The 18,571-nt window shown below is 43.4% G+C and overlaps 1 protein-coding gene across 4 annotated transcripts in view; it reads left to right on the top strand.

Moving 5' to 3' along the window:
* The window catches only part of ANO2 (anoctamin 2), a 326,349-nt gene that overhangs the window by 285,601 nt on the left and 22,177 nt on the right, over positions 1-18,571 (top strand). For all 4 annotated transcript variants that reach the window (XM_070269789.1, XM_070269790.1, XM_023643013.2 and 1 more), the window contains one exon: positions 6,461-6,606. In XM_070269789.1, the coding sequence (XP_070125890.1) occupies positions 6,461-6,606 (146 nt within the window). The remainder of the gene's footprint in view (positions 1-6,460; positions 6,607-18,571) is intronic.

Below are 18,571 nucleotides of genomic sequence, written 5' to 3'. Positions count from 1 at the left end.
ATTCTTTCCCCACATCTACCTAAAGAGCTATTTACATACTAATTTCCTTTAAACCAATTCACTTCTTATTTAAATCCACAACATTTCTGAAAATGGAAAACTAACACTATCAGTTACCATGAATAGCAAATAACAGTAGAAAGAAATAAAATGAAAACAAAACATTATTACCCAATGACATTAGCCTAAATCTGCGTTCTCTTTATTAAAAAGGAAGACATACAAGCTCTGGGGAGTTGTCAACGGCATCCCAGCAGCAGACTGGGATTTTCTTCCTGACTGCCATCAGAGGGACGAAATGAGAACAGGAAAGGAAATAACTCTCCCAGGTGCTCAAATGAGATGTAAGGCCAAGCGCAGAGGCCTTCCAAAGGGCTCACATGGACTGCCAGTGGACTGTGTACTTTGCTTGGGAAACATTGGTTTAGAGCATTGTTATCACCTCTTAATCCCACAGGTCTCCACGAAGCTGACACAGATGGCAGACATGTCCAGGAATTCTGTACAGCTGCCCTTTGGGATCTTGAATAAGCTTCACCAGCTCTCTCAGACCTGTCCCTTTCCTACCCCTAAATCTGGCAGGTGCTCCAGACAGGGCCACTGCAGAAGCCCAACTCTGTCCAGGCACCTTCTACCAGGCAGCCACATGTCCCACCTTTGCCAGGCCTGGTTCAGAGGCCCTGGAGTTGGAAAAACAAAATGCTTCCAAGGGAGGCAGTAAAACTGGGGCACTGGGCACTTTAAAGGCAGCTCTGAGACTAATGAGAACAGGATAATAGATAAATCTGTGTTGTGTGGTCTAGCCTTGAACTGTCCCCACTCACGCAACCCCAGGCTCCTGGGGCTGACACAGTGGTGGCAGATGCTTTCTGGAGAGGATGTTTTAAACATTGCAGGCCCCAGAATAATGCTCATCGAAAGCTCCTTCTGAGATGACTTCGGACATGGCGAGCAGCATGATGGAATCTGATCTCGTGCTATTTATTACCCGAGTCCGCTAGTGGGGTTGCCCTCGTCTCCCCTGCCCGCCGCCACTGCCTTTCCCTGTAGACTTTGGATCCAAACTGCATGGTGCCCCTTAAACATGCCTCACCACAACCCAAATCCTCGCCGTCATTTATCTCAAACTAGCTTCAGTATTCCTTGAAGCAAAATTGGAATTGGGCCTTCTATTATTCAGAGATGGATTTTCGTGTGTATAAAAAGGTAAATGCTATCTTGTTCAAGTGCCAGATTTTCTCCTGGGCAAAGTCTGAAATGGACAGAGCAGATAGACGGATGAATATTTCCACTGACAAAATGTTCCCCCATCGCTATTCTTGCTAAATGCACCGAATCACATCCCAAAATAGCTGTGAGATACCCCTGGACTCAGCCAGTAAGATTTTATAAACTTTCTTCTTTTTTTGGTAAATGTGATAAATATTACATTTCAAGACATAAAACAGTCTCTCTTTAAAGCCATCTTGGGCAGAAGTCTGTATTCTCAAATACAGTGGAATCCGGCCATGAATCAATGGTTTAAGGAACAAATTTGAACCTTGTCAGGTGTCAAGAAAGGGAATACACAGCTCAGAGCTTGATGTGTTTCTCTTCTTTGGCCCATTTAGGGCTTGGCTCTGCCTTCTTTGATGGGGCTCAAGGCGAGTAGAGCCAGCCTCTGTGAAGAGCTGCCTGGGGCCCAGATTCCCTCAGCAGGGAGGCCCACAATGTGACAGTCACCACGGGCTTGTGGTGACCCCATGGGATGCAAGCAGAGGAAAGGACCTGGGCCTTCCAGACAGAGTTTCTCAGACTTGTCATTAAAAAAGGATGGAAAAATAGCAGACGAAAAGGATAAGGGAGTAACATCAAAGGAGTTATTTTAACGAGCGAGTGCATCATACGGTCGGAATCATAATCTGAAGTTTTCCAAACGGCCCATCTGTATGTTATACAACTTGGAGGATTCCTGTTAAATCCTGCTCTCGAGGGACTTTCTTTATTAATTTTTTTTAATGGTCACTGAGGTCTCCAGGAGGGAAACTTCTGGGAAGGAGGAGTTCATAAGAATTATTTGTGGCTTTTTTTCCCCTCATCATTTTTGACCTCCCCACAGTGGATTGCATGCTGACCGCAGAGTCCTCCCTGAAGCTCCCCTGCTGCCCTTGCCTTCTTTGCCACGTGGCCTCATAGTGGCCTTCTGTTCCTCTGACTGCTCCTTCCCGGCCCTTTGAAGTCCCCTTTCCCTCTTCCCAGCCTTAACTGCTGATAGTCCTTCCCTTCTGCTCCAGCCACAGGTAGCATCATTATTAGGGTTTCAGTTGCTCTTTCCATGATGATTCTCAGATCTCTAACTCCAACCCAGACCTGTTTTCAAAGCTCTAGACCCATATATAAAATTGCTTACTATACATCCCTACTTAGTTGTCCCATGGGATCTTCCACCTCAACAACTCCTCCTCTCTCTCATCTTCTCTAGTGTTCCCTATTTTAGCAAGCTGTACCACCACGGACACACACGCCCAAAGACCCTGGGGATCATCCTTGGTTCCTCATTCTCCTCTCCCTACGTACAATGCACCACCAGCTTCTCAACTCGACCTCCTAAGCCTGTCTCAATCTGTCTACTGCTCTTGATGTCCATTGCAATCCCCCTAGACTCTGCTGCCATATTCTCTCACCTGAACCACTGCATGAAATGGCTTACAAGGCCTTCGATGCCAGGAACTTGCACTGCCTTTTAAGTCTTATCTTTCGTCACTTCTTCTCTCTTACTCTGTGCTCCAAGCATTTTGAACTCTTTTCAGTCTCTTCTGTGAGCCATTCTCATATTTGCCTTTGGCTGTTGCATAAATAATTCCCTCTGCCTAGAACATACCTTTACCCATCAGTTCACTCTCCCTCTTTCTCAGGCTTATTCTATCATCTTACATCATTCGATTGGTTTACACATCTCTTCCTTGGGGAAAACTTCTGCCCTAGGCCGGGTTAGGTTTCTTTGTTTTATATTTTCATAATTAGCCTAAATTCTCCCCTCATAATACTCATTACACATTGTCAGTAACACTTGTTTAAGTGTCCATTGTTCCAGCTAGATCACCTCATTAAACACATCAGGTGTCTTCTTGGTCATTAGATAAGACATCAGGTGTCTTATTTTTTCCTGGAGACCTTGCTCTAGGAGCCCTCCATTCTCCTGTTCAAAGCAGAACTGTGTCTTCACTAAACCTTCTAGACAACTACCAATCCCAGTTAAATCCAACAACACGTTTTTCTGATGGATTCTTTGTTTGCTGCATTCCATATTGTTTTCTTTCTTGCTGTATGTCTTTGGTTGGTGAAATTCATCCTTCAGGAACTTCATGAGAATGGATGCATGGAAGGATATCTTTTCTGAAACTTTGTTTGTTTGAAAATGTGTTTATTTTGCCTTTGCCCTTAATGTATACTTTGGCTGGGTATAGAATTCTATGCTAAGAATCATTTGGCTTCTCAAGGTTAACACATTTCCCCAGAGTTTTCTAGTGTCAAGGGCTGGTGTTGAGAATTCTAATATCTTTTTGATTCCAAATAAATTTTAAGGAATCTATGTTTGTCCCCGTGGACCAGAATCCTTTTCATTCTTCCTGGAGTTCTGAAATCTCATGGTGATGCACTTTGGTGGAGGTTCTGTTTCTTCATCATTATGCTCACTAGGTTCTTCTAATCAGAAAATGCATGTCCTTCACCTCTGGGACATTTTACTATATATTTTTTTGTATTTTCTTCTCCACCATTTTCTGTTTCTTTTCTTTCTGATTAAATGTTGGAGTTCCTAGATTGGTTTTCTTATCTTTTCTTTCCTATTGTCCATTTATTTGTCTTTTGTTCTGTTTTTTTCCTGAGAGTTTATGGATTTTTAACTTTCTGTCATTTTATTGGATTTATTTCAGATCTAGAATTTCCCCAGTTCGTTTTCTCCTTTGAATAAACTTTTTGCTCCTGCTCATGTTGGGAAGTGATAGTCACCTGGGCAATATAGGTGGACAGAGACAGTAGGGTCTACTGTTCCTTAAACAGTGCATTGATCAGTCACTCTCCCCTGCCTTTGATGACACTTGGCACCTGCAAGTCCTGAGCCTTTTTGAAATTTCGCAGCATGATTTGGCTTGCTTTTCCCTGCCATCTTTCACTATAGGTACTTGGTATTCAGCTATCACAGCTTTACTAACTCCTTCATCCACTGTCCATCTTCCAAGATATTTATTAACATCTCTCATACACTACTGTATTCATGACTATTTTCTTTAACCTTGTGGTTTTATACATTTTTTAATTCATTCACTGTCATTTTAGTAGCATTTCAGAAGTGGATAGGGATATACACATGTGTTCAATTTTCCATGTTTACTTAAAACTACTCATTATTCTTCACTAAAGATTTGGCCAAGTTTTACAATTATTGGTACTTGAGGAAAAGTCTCAATTTTACTTCTGGTTCTAGACCTCTCCTTCCTTTTTCCCGCCCTTCTTCTCCTTCTTTTCTTTCCTTCTTTTCTTCTCTCTCTCTTCTTTAGTTTTGTTCTTCATCCTCTCCTTCTGTCCTCACTTACAGACAAGGTCTCAGCCAGTCCACACTATTTGGCTTCAGAATCTTTAGTCTCCATCTAGGTTTTTCTCAGTTTCTTATCACAGAATTATTGCTTGCTATTTTATTATGAAATATTTTATTTTACTGCTGCTTCTATGGATCTCAACTCATTCTTTAAATCCTCTATGATGTTGATGATGATGATGATGATGATAGGCATAATGATAGATATATTTATTTATGATGATAAGGATATTGGTAGATACATTTATTGAGCTCTTAGCATGTAACAAGTCCCAAATTGAGCATGTTACATAGATTGTGTCCTTTAACTGACTCTATGAGCTAGTTAATATTTATTTTATCACCTTATAGATAAGAAAATTAAAGCTTATGGAGTTTTAATAACTTTCCCAAGAAAATATACCTGGTGAGTTGTCAAACTGGGTTTTAAACAACTATTTTATGACATAAAAAATCAGAATTTTACCCCGTACACTGTACTACATCTTTTTGATGGCAAATGATATTACAGAAGACACTGATCAAAACATTATTTTGAACCCTTAGATTTCCACTAACCGTCAGAAACACTGTCTAAGAATAGATTGAGATGTTTAATGATATCAAGAGTGCTCCTTTGGAAATAGCTATACAGGGGTTGGATGATCTCATGTGAGAACTGTGTGTGTGGATTCCTACACGTGGATGGAGCAAGGATTTCAGAATTCCTTTAACATCTTTAAGTCTATGATTCTGACTCTTCTTCTATTAGTTCTCTTCCTATCTCCTAGAAGCTTTCTCTGAGATTTATCAGCAGAATTGGCACCTTGCTCCTTCACCTAGTTTCATTCTCTATGTATTGTGTATCAATGAGAAGTATGAAAAGACTATACCCCCAAGCATATTTTAGCATTAAATATTAAAAATAATAATAGCTATCACCTATTGAATGCTTACTATGTCCAGATATTGTGCTAAGGATTATATAAACATTGTCTCATTTAATCATCATACTCACCCTGAGAGGTTGGGCCACTATTATCTTGTTATCATTCTAGACCAAAATAAATCCTAAATATGGTTAACTTAGTCTACTTGGGCTTTCATTACAAAATACCATAGACTGGGTGGCTTAAACAGTAGCAATTTATTTTCTCACAGTTTGGGAGGCTGGAAAGTCCAAGATCAAGAACTGGAAGAGTTTCATTCCTAGTGAGGGCCCTCTTCCTGGCTTGCAGATGACCACTTCCTCACTGTGTCCTCACATGGTGGAGAGAGAGATTGATCACTGTCTCTTACTTTTCTTCTAAGCCTACCAATCCTACTGGATTAGTACCTCACCTTTATGATTTAACCTGTATTACCTCTTAAAAGTCCTATCTCCAAATACAGTCATGTTGGGGGTTGGAGCGTCAACATATGAATTTTGAGGGGGTACAATTAAACCCACAGCAGTAGTGGACAGCGTTTAGCTTGGCTTTCATGGAAATATGATGCTGTTTAAGTTATTAAGACCTGAAAATGTTTGAGCTGGGAGTAGAGCATCTTTCTACTACTTTCTGGACATCCCTTCTTTCTCATGAAGAGAGTGGATAAATCACCTGTTAGATGATAGGGCGGTCTCAGTATTTGACAGGAAAGGCCAACTCTCTTGTTGCTTATCCAACAGCAGGAAGAATTCAGTTTCTTTGGGTTTGAAGAAACCTGATCCTTTGTCATGGCAGCCTTTCATTATCCTGATAAAGAACCCTCAGGTGTCTTTAAGAGAAACGTAGTCTCCTTAGTGTTCTTCTGTGTTTGGATCAGAAATGGCTTCAATGTCAAAATTTAGTGTTTTATTTCTTTCTGTCTATAGAACTAACTCTATCCTCCCCAGGTTTGGTGACTGGTCCCTTTCTATTCCAGGAAGCTAAAGAAACTATTTCGGAAGCTGAAAGATGAGACAGAACCTGGAGAAACTGATTCTGCCCATTCAAAGCATCCAGAGCAGTGGGACCTAGACTACAGCTTAGAACCATACACTGGACTGACTCCAGAGTACATGGAAATGAGTAAGATCCCATGACCTTTCCTTCCACTGGGGCAGGATCAGACAAGGGGTCTGGGAGAAGGGCAAGGGGAGGGGGTTAGGGAAATGACCAGGGGAGCCTCAGCTGCTTCTCGGCCTTCATGGCTGCACAATGCACCTTCAGTGCCACATGAAATTTGAGAAGGGTGAGGCAGAAAGAACCCTGGAATGAGAACCAGGAGCAACTCTATCACCAACTTGTTACGAGGATGATGCCCTCTTCTCCTTGGGCCTCCTAACCTCATCTGTGGGGAAATGAGAAGTTTGGTCTCTCGAGTCCCTTCCCATGGTTTCCATCATTAATAAAGCTGAAGTGGAAATAATAAAGCCTGCAATTGAAGAATATAGTTTCCATTAAGGAAGAGTAAAGTAGATTTATGACACTTGGGAGAAGGATATGTACATCTTTGATATGGAGAATACAGGAGAGTCCCCCACTCTGATTAGGTGGGTCTGGGTAAAATGGCAGGTTTTCTTTAAAAAAGTCGAGGATGTTCTGTGTCGGGGGTAGATTTCTAGGTACAGAGCCTCTGGTTGTTCTTGTATAAGGCTTGAGAGCAGGAGTGCGTGTAGTACAGGCTGATAGAACACAATCATTTCAGCTGTGATTTGGAAGCCATGAGTTCTCCATTATGAGAAGTGTCCTAAGTTAGAACAGCTGCCTTCAAACTCTTGGCTATTTGTGAATAATCCTGATTTTTTGCTGGAGTGGATATTTGAGAAGCCTCTCTCCAAGGCTTGGAACTAATGAATTGAAAACATAGGACCAAGAGGTCAGACATATCATTTAAACATCTACTCAATCTAGAGTGTTTGGAGAAACAACAATCAAAGCCAACAAAAGAATCACTCAATACTTAATATCATTGGACTTGTCATTGTCTTTGCATAATGGCTCCTGCCTCCTTGGGTTAGTCACTTTTAGTAGGGGGCCACCTGTACACCAGGTACCTCACTCATTATTTCTAATGGATATTATATCTCTTCTGCTTATGAGAATGTGTGCATGTACGTTGAGTAGAGGGATGGACAGGGTCTAGGTTAGATGGCCACAAAATGTCTCTTCTAGCCCTGGAGTGTCTAAAATTCCAGGCAAAGCCTGAGCTCTGTACTCTAAATAAACTCACCAGAGAAGAAACCATCATTATGTCTGCTTCTGGAACAATAGGCAAAGAAAATATCAAAGCCCAGCTTATGTAAACCCATAGCTCCTTCATGCTTCTCGTCTTTAGCTAAGTGCTGCCTCCAGTCCCTCTCCAACACTGAACCAGACAGTTACACAGAGATGATTGCTCATATTTCAGATGCCATTCTATGTCTGCCATCCTCTTACAAAGAAATTGCTGCCAGAGATTGAGGCTCCATTTGGGAAGCAGCTTACACTAGAAATCCTTAAGCTCTGTCTCTCATCCTCTGCCCTCCAACTCCAGTCCCCCACCCACCTCTCAATTATCTGTGTAGGTGTTACACACCTGTCTGCCTATCTGTCCAGATAGTTGGCTATTTCCAAGCTTCCTCTTCTGAGTGATTAAGAGCAGCGACCCTTGAGCCATGCTCCTTGCCTGGGTTCAAATTCAGGCTCTATTACCATCTAGCTGTACAGCTTTGGGTGAGTGGCTAACCTTGTGTGTCTCAATCTGCTTTAGCTGTACAATAAAAATAATATCTGCCTCAAGGGATTGTTGTATTTAATAAATTAATACCTATGAAGTGCTTAGAAGAGTGTCTAGCACATATAAAATCTGTGTTAAGTGTCAAGTGTTGTTTCTCTCAACAGTCTTGAGGCCTGAGGAAGGCAGAGTGCAGGGAACATGCACTTTGTCTGCCACCGTGTCACTGAATAGACACCCGCTATGTGTTCAAATGTGGGCACCTACAAAGTAATGAAAAGAGGAAAAAAACAAGAGCCAGAAGACTTGGTGACTTCTGGAAGAAGTTCATCCAACAAGATTGTGGAGAGTGAAATTCATACTGTAGGTCAGAAAAACAAACAAAAACTACTCACAGATTATAAGGGAGCAAAACAACCATATAAAAGAAAGTTTGAAAATAGAGAAAAGAAGGGAACAAGTCTCCCACAACTTCCTTCATTCAAGCCCAACTTTTATTAGCATTTTGGTGCCATTTCTTGCACCCTTTTTGTTATGTATATGATCTTTAAAATGAAGTTGTGATCATATGCACACATTTGTTTCTCTGTTATCAGTGTTATGTGAATAATTATTTCCAAGTTGTCTTATAGTATTCGAAACAGCTGCATAATAAATAATCCCTCTAATAAATGTACTTTTATCTGCCTGACTTCCAATGAAGCGTATTGGAGGCCCATTTTCCAAAATCTCCCCTATTTTAGTGAATGAATATATATTATCTTCATGTATATAATCTTTTCCATATTTAGTAATTATTTCCAGATAGATTCCCAAAGATGTGATTACTAGATCTGAGGTATGGCTATTGTATGGTTCTTGATTTATTTTACCAAATTGCTTTCTGAGAGGATTAGATCAATTCACCTGGCCACAGGCAATATACGAAATACTCTTCTAGTGAGTACAAATGACTCCGTATCCTGAAGTTACATGATATGAAGAATTGTCCGTGTACCATAAGCTTGAGATTCCCAGCCGCCTACGCCAGCCTCATTCTACCTTGTTGACATGAATATTCCAGCTGATCCTTTAAGACCTGGCTTTTCCGTGCTTCCTCTGTGCAGTCTTCCTAGACCAAGCCCCATTCCTCCTGAGAGGAATCATTATTTGCTTTTCTGGTCCAGCGTTGCATTTGCTACACACACTGCTGGTATATTTTACAGAATTATGGTAATATGGCTGACATATCTGTTCTTCTGCAGACCCAGTCTATTAGATGCTAAAGAGCAATGAGTAGGGACCATGGCTTATTCATCTTCATATCCTTCAGAGCCCAGCACATTTCCCGGCATGTAACAGGCACTCAACGTGTCTGATAAACAAAAATGAGTGAATGAATGAGTTTACTAACTAATGAGGGAAGGTTTCTTAATAGAGATGTTTTTAATAATTTTAAGTGGCAAATGAAGGATCATTTCAAAGCAGGATTTGGTTGATGGTGGGTCAAGGATGTTCTGAAGAGGTTTCCAGCTCTAGGTAAGAGGCTGGACTTGATCCCCAAAGTCCCTTCCGGTTCTGAGTGTCTACAGATTAAAATGAGAGTAAGGGAGAGCGTTCCAAGGAAAAGGACTGACAAATGCAAAGAGTGTCATGGCCATGAGTAACTGTTGACAAAGCAAATGGTGGTTTTTGGGTGGGGGGGGGGGGGTCAGATAAAGATCTGGGATTAATGGAGAACCCTGAAGATCAGACAAGTTTGCATTTCACACCAGGTCGTAGGGAGCAGTTTTAAAATCTTGGCCAATACTGTGACCACGTGTGAACTCTGTTTTCCTTGAGGAAATCGGGAGAAAGTGCAGAAGGGGGATAGTGAGACTAAGGGAAACACAGGTGGACTCATTCATTTATTCATTCCTTCTTTCGTTCACCAAACATTTATTAAGCACCTAGAGGGAAGAACAAGTTTAGAGACCAGGACCATCTCTTCAACATTTCAGGTTGATATTAATTCAGTCAACAATTCAATTGATGTTGATTCAGTCTTGTCTGAAGGAGGAAGCCTGGCTCATACATGGGTTTTCTAAGCTGGGTTCCACAGAAACTCACTCACAGAATTCTTTAGGCCATTTTGCTAAGCTGTCAATCATTTCAGAGACATGACTGTTTTATCTCATATTTTGTATACATGCAAGCATGATGTTTCTGAATCAGGTTCCTTTCATTCCTTTTATCGCTAGATTATCCTCTTCACTCTTTAAGGGAGTATTTGCTCCTGTGTACAATCAAAGACTGGGCGGCAGAATAAACTTTACCGAATGATTTCTTCATCCAGCAGTGCAGGCTAAGTGTGGTTAGAGTTGGGCCCTCGAGTCAAACCCCCGGGCTTCCAGTCCTAAGCCTGCTGCAGCTAGTTACGTGATTCTGGGCTTGACACTTAAAGTCAGCCAGGCCCAGCTTCCTCCTCTAAAAAGTGGGTTTGGTGATCATAGCACCGGCCTTATAGGATGGTTCTGAGAAGTAATAAGCGATGAATATAGAGTAGTCACGTAATGGTGCTCAGTGTGCATAGGCTTTCTGTGAATAATGGCCACCATCGTTATTGTCAAGACTCCAATTTCTTTCTCTTTAATCTGGGCAGTGACTAAAAACAGCTTGAAGCCCTTGAATGTAGTGAGCCCTGGAGGATCTTCTCGCCCCATTAGTGCAGGGTTGGGCAGTAATGTTTAAAAACTGAGGGCACCAGACTCCAAGGCAAATCTAAGAATCACACTCAGAAGCCTGAGACATAAACACTCCAAGATGTTTGCCCTTTCGGAGACGTCTACGCCCTGGGGCTCTACTTGGCAAGTCTGGCATCTCAAATGGGCTCTTCTTGTCATCTGTTCATCTAAAACCCACAAACTTTTGTTCCTTTAGTCATCCAGAAAATAAGCACTATTATCTTCCTGACTTGGGAATTCAATTATCGCTGTAGAACCTTCTTCCAGCTTCTTAAATGCTTCCCCAGCGTTGAGGCCCTGGGGCCATTAACGTGGGGGATGAGATGAATTTCCTCTGTCCTTCACATAGTCATTAGAGGAAATCTCATTTTTCTTAGTAATGAGGTTGCATCTTGCCAAACTCTCATAGAAAGGGAGGTGCATTGGTGATTATAGTTACTTATTCATTTATTTGGAGTGAAAGCTGGATAGTTATTTTGAAGAGCCAAGGGCCGTCAGTCTCCGCTAATCTCTGGCTATGTCCACTAAGACCCGTAAGAATCACTCAGCTGATGGAAATGCTTGTGACGCGGCCCCCTCAGAGACCAGGGCATCAGCACCCTTGTAGCTGCATCCAAGTTGTCCCATGAAATTGCGAATTTGAACTCCTGTGCTCAGGGGGAGCATCCACGAATTGGCATAGACCCTGTCTTCTCCATGATGCCTCCCTGACTTTGAGTCAACTCTAGCTGGGGAGAGCTCTGCTCAAGATGATTCTGAGTCTTTTTTATTCGTGGCTCCTTATGAGTTTGCCTCTACTAAGAATTTCGGATTCCCATTAAGCCCTTACCATTCCTCCTTTGAATTATTGCAAATACTTCCTAACCTGTCTCCCTGCGTCCTTTTTCACTCCCTCTTTTTCCTTCTCACTTTTTAGAATGGCTTTTTAAAAAGGCAAACCAGAGCACATTCGCTTTTCTACTTAAAATCCTCCAAATCCCCTAGCGTAGCATCCCAGGGTATCATGAGCTGCTCCTGCTCCGCCCTCCCTTCACAGTTCTGCTCCTGTGCACCTGCTTATCTCCGACTACCAGTCTGCACCTGCCTGTGCCGGCCTCTCTGCCTGCAGCCAGTTCCCGCTGAGAGGTTCAGGATCACATACATCTCTTGGAAGCCCGTGTTAGCTCTCCCATCCTCGGGTCCTCTCCCCTCTTCTGTACCTGCTTTGGTGTAGAAGAAAACAGGGGCACTGTGGGGGCAGAGACGGAGTCTTATCGCTCTCCAGTCATAGCACTCAGCACAGTTCCCAGAACATAGTAACTGCTCAGTAAAGTATTTCTTGAGTGACAGAGAACTAGACGCCTCACTTCCCTTTATCCCTTTTTATTTGGGCTGGCCTCCCTTTTCACCATGGACATGTTTATAGAATTTTTTTATATGCAACAATTTTCATTCCCCAAACAAAAGTGAACCATGTTTGTTATGAAAAAAAGTCAAAGAAAAAGTCACTTCTGGTTTCCGTTGCTTCTCTGCCTTCAGAGATGGAGTTGTCGTGGAAGTGGACAGACTGGAATGCGCTCCCTCAGCCTGGGGTTTAAGCTCAACTCCAATTTCACGTCTTTCCCTCTGCAGCGCCCGCTTCCTGGCCGTCCTTGGGGGCAGTGCTGTGTAGGACCTGAGCCAGGCCTTGGGGGCACAGAGGGAAAAAATGGGGCCTGGGCCCTCCAGGACCTTAGGGTCTAGGGCCAGAGAAAGGTGTGCAAACGGTTACAAGAAAAGGCCTCATTGTCCTGGAAAAAATACAGCTGTGTTTGCTTCAGAGCAGCCAGGTCTCCGCAGCTTCCCGTGGACCAAGCACAGGTGTGTTATAGAGAACTGTCCCTCCTCTTGTTTGTTTTGGCCTCTACTTACCCGCTCTTCCAACTTCTTTGGGTTTGAGTACCCACCTACTGAGGCAGAACCAAGTCTGGACTGGAAACAAGAGGCCGGTCTCCCAGCCGCCACCTCAGGCTTGTTTTGAGACTTCGGACAAGGCTGGGAGGAGAATCCATCTCAGGAGAGCCATTTCTCAGCTCTTCTGCCCGGCGACTTAATTCCCATGACTATTTTCTGAGTTCTATGCCGCATTTGTGGCCCCATCACCCTCCAGGCGCCTAGCTGAGAAACCTCAAGGGCAGTTTCCCCAACTGCAGGGCCTCGTGCAGTGCCTGACACACATGGCACTGAAGACATACTGGATAAACCTGGAAAGGAGTGACTGAGTAAGTGAGGGTGTCATTTCTCTGGCTTCACTTTTGTCTTATCTAGGCTGAAACAATCTCACTCTAGTAATGCTGCCGTCAATTCTCATTTATTAATGGGCTGATAATCCGGGGAGCGGATTATCAAGAATAGTGGTTATCCCTGTTTCTCTTTCTCTGCCACTTCCTCCTCTCATATCTCTCCTTCTCCCTCCTCCCCTTCTGCCTTCTCCCCTCCCCCATCCCAGGCCTATTATGTACTCCTTTCCAGTGAGTAAGCCAGTGAAATGAGAGAAGGCGTAATGTGAAGCCGTCCGTGCTGCTCATAGGTAGCAGCTCTGGGAAACAGCTCGGTGGGAGAGAAGACTGAAGTCCACCAATGTCAAAACCTTGCTGGAAGCCATAGTTTCTGCCGTCCCCATGGATAGCGAAGACTTGGAGATAGTAATCATACCACTACTTACTACATACCACTGATTTCTTTGCACCCTTGTCTTCAAAGTGAAAGGCTGTTTTATCTTCAGATGTTCACTGTAGGGCAGAGCAAGCAATCTCTCTCCTTCCCATCTTCCCAGGGTCTCAGGTGAGACTCGGGTACGAATCCAGCTCTGCCTTTATCTAGCAGTGTGACCTTGGGCATGTCATAGCATCTCTCTGGGCTTCACTTTCTTCCTTGATCATTATAGAGAATTAGACCAGATGATGAGTTTTTCTTTGCAGAGTTACAACCCACTGATCTGTGGTCATAATCAACTGTAATGGGTCACAAATAATGCATTACTACTACTAGTATATATTAAAAATGTAAGGTAAAACAGAGTCAATGGCACCCTCACTTTCTTGTATTCCTAGATTTTTTTTGAATGAAAGAGCAAGGGAGGTTTCAATATGCACAGAACTGACTACACCAACAGAAGTGAGTGGTGTACACAATCGTTTTTTGTTGAGTGTCTTGACAAGAATAAAGAGTTTCAAACCAGTGGACCAGGTAACCTCCAGGCTTCCTTCCCATGCTGGCTTCCCAGTTCATACCTACCAGCTTGAGCAATGCACCTTGAAACCAAGGTCACTCCAGAGACCTCTTAGTGGAGCTGAGGCTAGAGCCCCTTTCCAGAGCATTCCACGAGAGAATTTCATCAGGACCTATAGGAACTTGGACTTTGGTGGAGGGATGGGGTGGAGTGGGGTTTCCTCTTTCCTTCCCAATAGGCTAGACTTCCCCAATTCCAGAAAGGCCCTTGTCTTGGGCTTTGAACAAAAATGAGAGCAGTGAAACCAAAGCTGCCCGCTCCCTCTGGTGTGCCTGACATGGTGATCCCTGGCCCTGCACTCAGCTGTCAGCTTCCTTCCCTGTGATCCCCGGGACCACCCATGCAGACAGGAAGTGTACTGAGCCCACTCCCAGCCTGTCAGTTGTAATGGCGAGGCGGGTCATCACTTGAGGGAGGCAGCGGGGAGAGATGTATTATATTTACATTTTTCTAAATTGAGCTGGAAGCAGGGCCCAGGGCCCAGCCGGCACGGGGGAGGGGCCGTGAAGTGAAGGGGAAGCTGGGGGTCGGGGGGGAAGGCTGGAAGTCAGCCTGAGGAAGGGGTGTTGGGGGTAGGGAGCTACCTCTGGGCAGGATTGGTGGTGGGGATGGGCTGGCTCCAGACAAAGAGAAACCTGAGAGTGAGGGATTAAGTTGGAAAAACCTGTGAGGGGAGCAGCAAGCTTTCGAGGGAATCTCCAATATCAAACCCTTCTCCCGAGGAGCTTACTAGGAAGGACTTCAAGGGGAGTCCGCCACCCCCATCTCTGAGGGGAGGAAAGAATGCTGGCCCAGGAGCAGACCATGACATTAATCATCATTGTCTCGAACCTCAAAATTGGGCTTCAAGGCTGCTTTGCCGCAGGCCCCTCCCAGCCCAGTTGTGGAGTTTTCCTCAGGGCCTGAGGAAAGGAAGTTCTTCAGTTGCTTTAAGAGCTGCAAGCTACGTTCTCTGGACACTTGCAGCCATTTGACCTTTACAGATTGGAATTTGCCATTAAAACGTAGGCCTGAATTTAATCCTATAAGAGGAGTTTAGTGCAAGTTCCCAAAAAATCACTTCATAAAGTTTTATCACCATTTTATCAGGTAAATAAGTGATTCGATTGAAGACCGATGGCCTAGGTTCATGTTATTCATGATAGGAGCTTCTGGAGGGCAAGATTTGTGTCTTATTCATTCAGAGCATCTAACCACAAAGTCTGACGTATAGTAAGTGCTCAATAAATGTTTGATAAAGAAGGAAGAAGAGTAAAGAATGAAAGGGATGATCCTATAGTGAGGACCTTAAAGACAAAGTGACGATTGAACTCTACAGACATCACCACTATCAAAGCTCTCCGGACACCCTGGCTGTATTGATTTAACTGGGACAGTCCACCTCTGACCCCCCCCCCTTTGGGGGGGGCAAGATCCCTTATTTTGAAGTGCTCATAATCAGGGAATGCTCTCCTCCTAAGGGCAGGTCTCCTACAGCAATACAAATTGATGGACTTATAAAATTATCTATGCAGTTCAGGCAAAATACCCCACGTATTAGTCAACTACTGCTATGAGAATGCTTTATAACAAGCACCTCAACGTCTCAGTGACTTACAACTGAGACAGAGAAAAAAGAGCAATGGAAACAGCTGGCCCCAGACATCATTGGATATTCCACTCTGGAAATGAGCAAGTAAAAGCAGCCACTTATTAAAGAAAGAGTAAAGGGACTGAGGCTTCAGATAAGTGATGCCTTTGTGACACCCAAGATTCCTTCCAATTGTGATGTTCTTTGGTCATAGATGGTAGAGCCCACACTGGGTAATTCCAAGTTTTCATCAGAGACTGGATGTATACAACTAGTCCCAAGGGTGTCTTAGCTGTAAGTGATGAAATGTTTCAGAATAGCCACACAGCCATCAGCACTGAAGCCTGCATATTCTGTCACAGAACTCCAAGTGTCTATGCTATAAGTCAATGGCTCAAAGGACCAGGAAATGACTTTCCCTGAGCCATCCTGTTTATACAAACTGAGTCATCCCACTGGATAATCACGCACCTGCCATCTTCGCCAAATGGCATTTAAACACAGTTTAGGCAGCATCCAGGGTCTCATCCCAGTATTTCTGGGAAGTAGGGTGAGTCACAGGTCATTTCTCTCCTTTTGCTTCTGAAGCATACGCTGTTTGCATCATCTGTGCTCGGACTCCCACCCCCCATAAGTAATTAAGAAAAAAGGCAATGGAATGTCTGGATACTATACCCCTCAGTGTACTACAGAGTCTCCTGACATACAGCATACAGCATATGTCCAGTCAGTGCTTGAGAAATGAATGAGCGAATGAATGAATTGAAGGCCATCTTTTAGGTTAAAACTTACCGAGAACTCTATCACTTTCCCATTTCTCTTCTTGCTCTAACAACCAGGAAGCTCAAAGTGAACTCCATCGCTCAACCATAGACCCATTATGGCTCCTTAAGTTTGCATATTTCTTTCTCCTTCCTTTCTCTGTTCTTTATTACCTTTTTTCTAAAACTCCATAAACCTAATTGTGTGTTCTTTGTTTGACTTTTTCACAGCCTTTTGGGAAGATGTAAGGGCAAAGGAATAAAGCAAAGGTCCTCAGTGATGCTTTGTTTCTTGGGAACTTCTTTACAATCATGACTAGTGTCATTGCCCTTCCACCTCACTGCCTGCATTACCACAGCTCAAATGGGTGGATGGGATGATGGATGGATGGGAAGAAGGATGAATGAATAACTGGCCTTCACATTCCCATTTTGCAGGTGGATAAAGTAAGCAAGAGTGAGTAAGCCAGGTCATCCATTTGTTCACTCAATAAACATTTACTGGAAATTCACCAAGCTGTCCTCTGAAAATCGGAAATGAATCAGTACATCTCGCCAACTTGATTCTTTCTAGTTTTAAAAAGCTAAAATAGGTCCATTGATGTAAGATGTTTGAGGTGGCTCAAATGCAGGCCAGACAGGAGCAATAACACAGAAAACAGCAGGGACAGCTGCAATGTGCCAGCTGTAGAACATAGGTATAGGTGAATGAAGGTACTTTGAAGAGTGAAAATATCTGTTCATATTGATGGTGATGTTGGTATCAGTAAAAGTTCATTCTTTGACAAGAAGATTAGAAATAAGATTGGAGGATCAAATAAAGGAAACCTAAGATGCGTGAGAGTAACTGGGGTGGGGGGAGGGACCATGTTGCCCTGGGTTGAGTATTTACATTTTTGTGTGGTGAGAGGACATTGAATTTGACTGGCATCAGAAACCATCTTCAGTTGCTAGGTGTGTGGCCCTGGAAAAATTATTTCACCTCTCTGAGACTCAGTTTTCTCGCTTATAAAATGGAGATAATAATACTTGACACTGAGATGATTTTATGAACCAGAGAACATGCTGCCTGCACATGGGAGATGTTTAGGAAATGTTGGTTGAAGCACCATGACCTCTGAGGGGTTGGAGTTTTGAGCAGAGGCTATGGAAAGGGAGCAATGGGTAGATTTTTCCAGAAATCCATAGTGTCCAGGCCTTTAAAGCCTCCTGCGGCTGAGAGCCACATTCTCCTGTCCTTTTCTGTGACCATTGGCAGGGTCCACCTCTGAAGGCAACCATGACCCTGGCCTCTGTTCCCAAGGCAGAGAAGAGGGCTGCTTATGGACTGGCTATATCACAGGATCGACCTGAGATCCACTGTTATAAGTAGACTTTGAATTCTTGCGTAGCAGGACTCTCAAGAAGTCATTGGTCCTTCTCTCTACATCTGAAGAAGCTAATATTTCACCATTCATGTGGGGTGAGGAAAAGGTGGAGACTGAGTCCCCTTAATCATAAAGAAATGAAGAAAAGCCAGAGCCAAATGTGCCTTGCTGATCTGTCTCAAAGTTGTGCTGATATGTGTGCAGTAAACTCTTAATACTTAGCTGTTAACTTCAAGCCTGTTTCTTCCTGTTATGACTTCCAGGGTTTCTGAATTTGAACCTCATCCATTGTATAAACCCCAGGTGACTCCATGCAGATTGAAAGGGAATTCCACTTATTGTCTTTATTTCCTAAGTGGTTTGTTTCTGAATTTGGATCAGTGGATTTGCAAGAAAGATCTTAACCCCCAACCATATAGCCAATCTTCAGATGCCACTTCTACTTGTCCTTCAAGTCAAACCCAGGGGTTGTGAATCTGTGAAGCCTCCACAGATCTGCTGGTGAGAGTGAGTTACTCCTGCCTGGTGCTGCACTGCATTCTGTCAGTGCTGCCATTGGAGTTCTAACTCCATAATGCCCGTTTACATGTCTACCTTCCCCAGGGCATACTCTGAGCTTTTGGAAGGATGACATAGTTATCCATTCATCTCTGTTTCCAGCAACAAGCATGGTGCCCAATATATAAAC

This window comes from Equus caballus, chromosome 6 (assembly GCF_041296265.1).
Source record: "Equus caballus isolate H_3958 breed thoroughbred chromosome 6, TB-T2T, whole genome shotgun sequence".
NCBI classification, from domain to species: Eukaryota; Metazoa; Chordata; class Mammalia; order Perissodactyla; family Equidae; genus Equus; species Equus caballus.
This window is presented reverse-complemented; position numbering and strand designations above follow the sequence as displayed.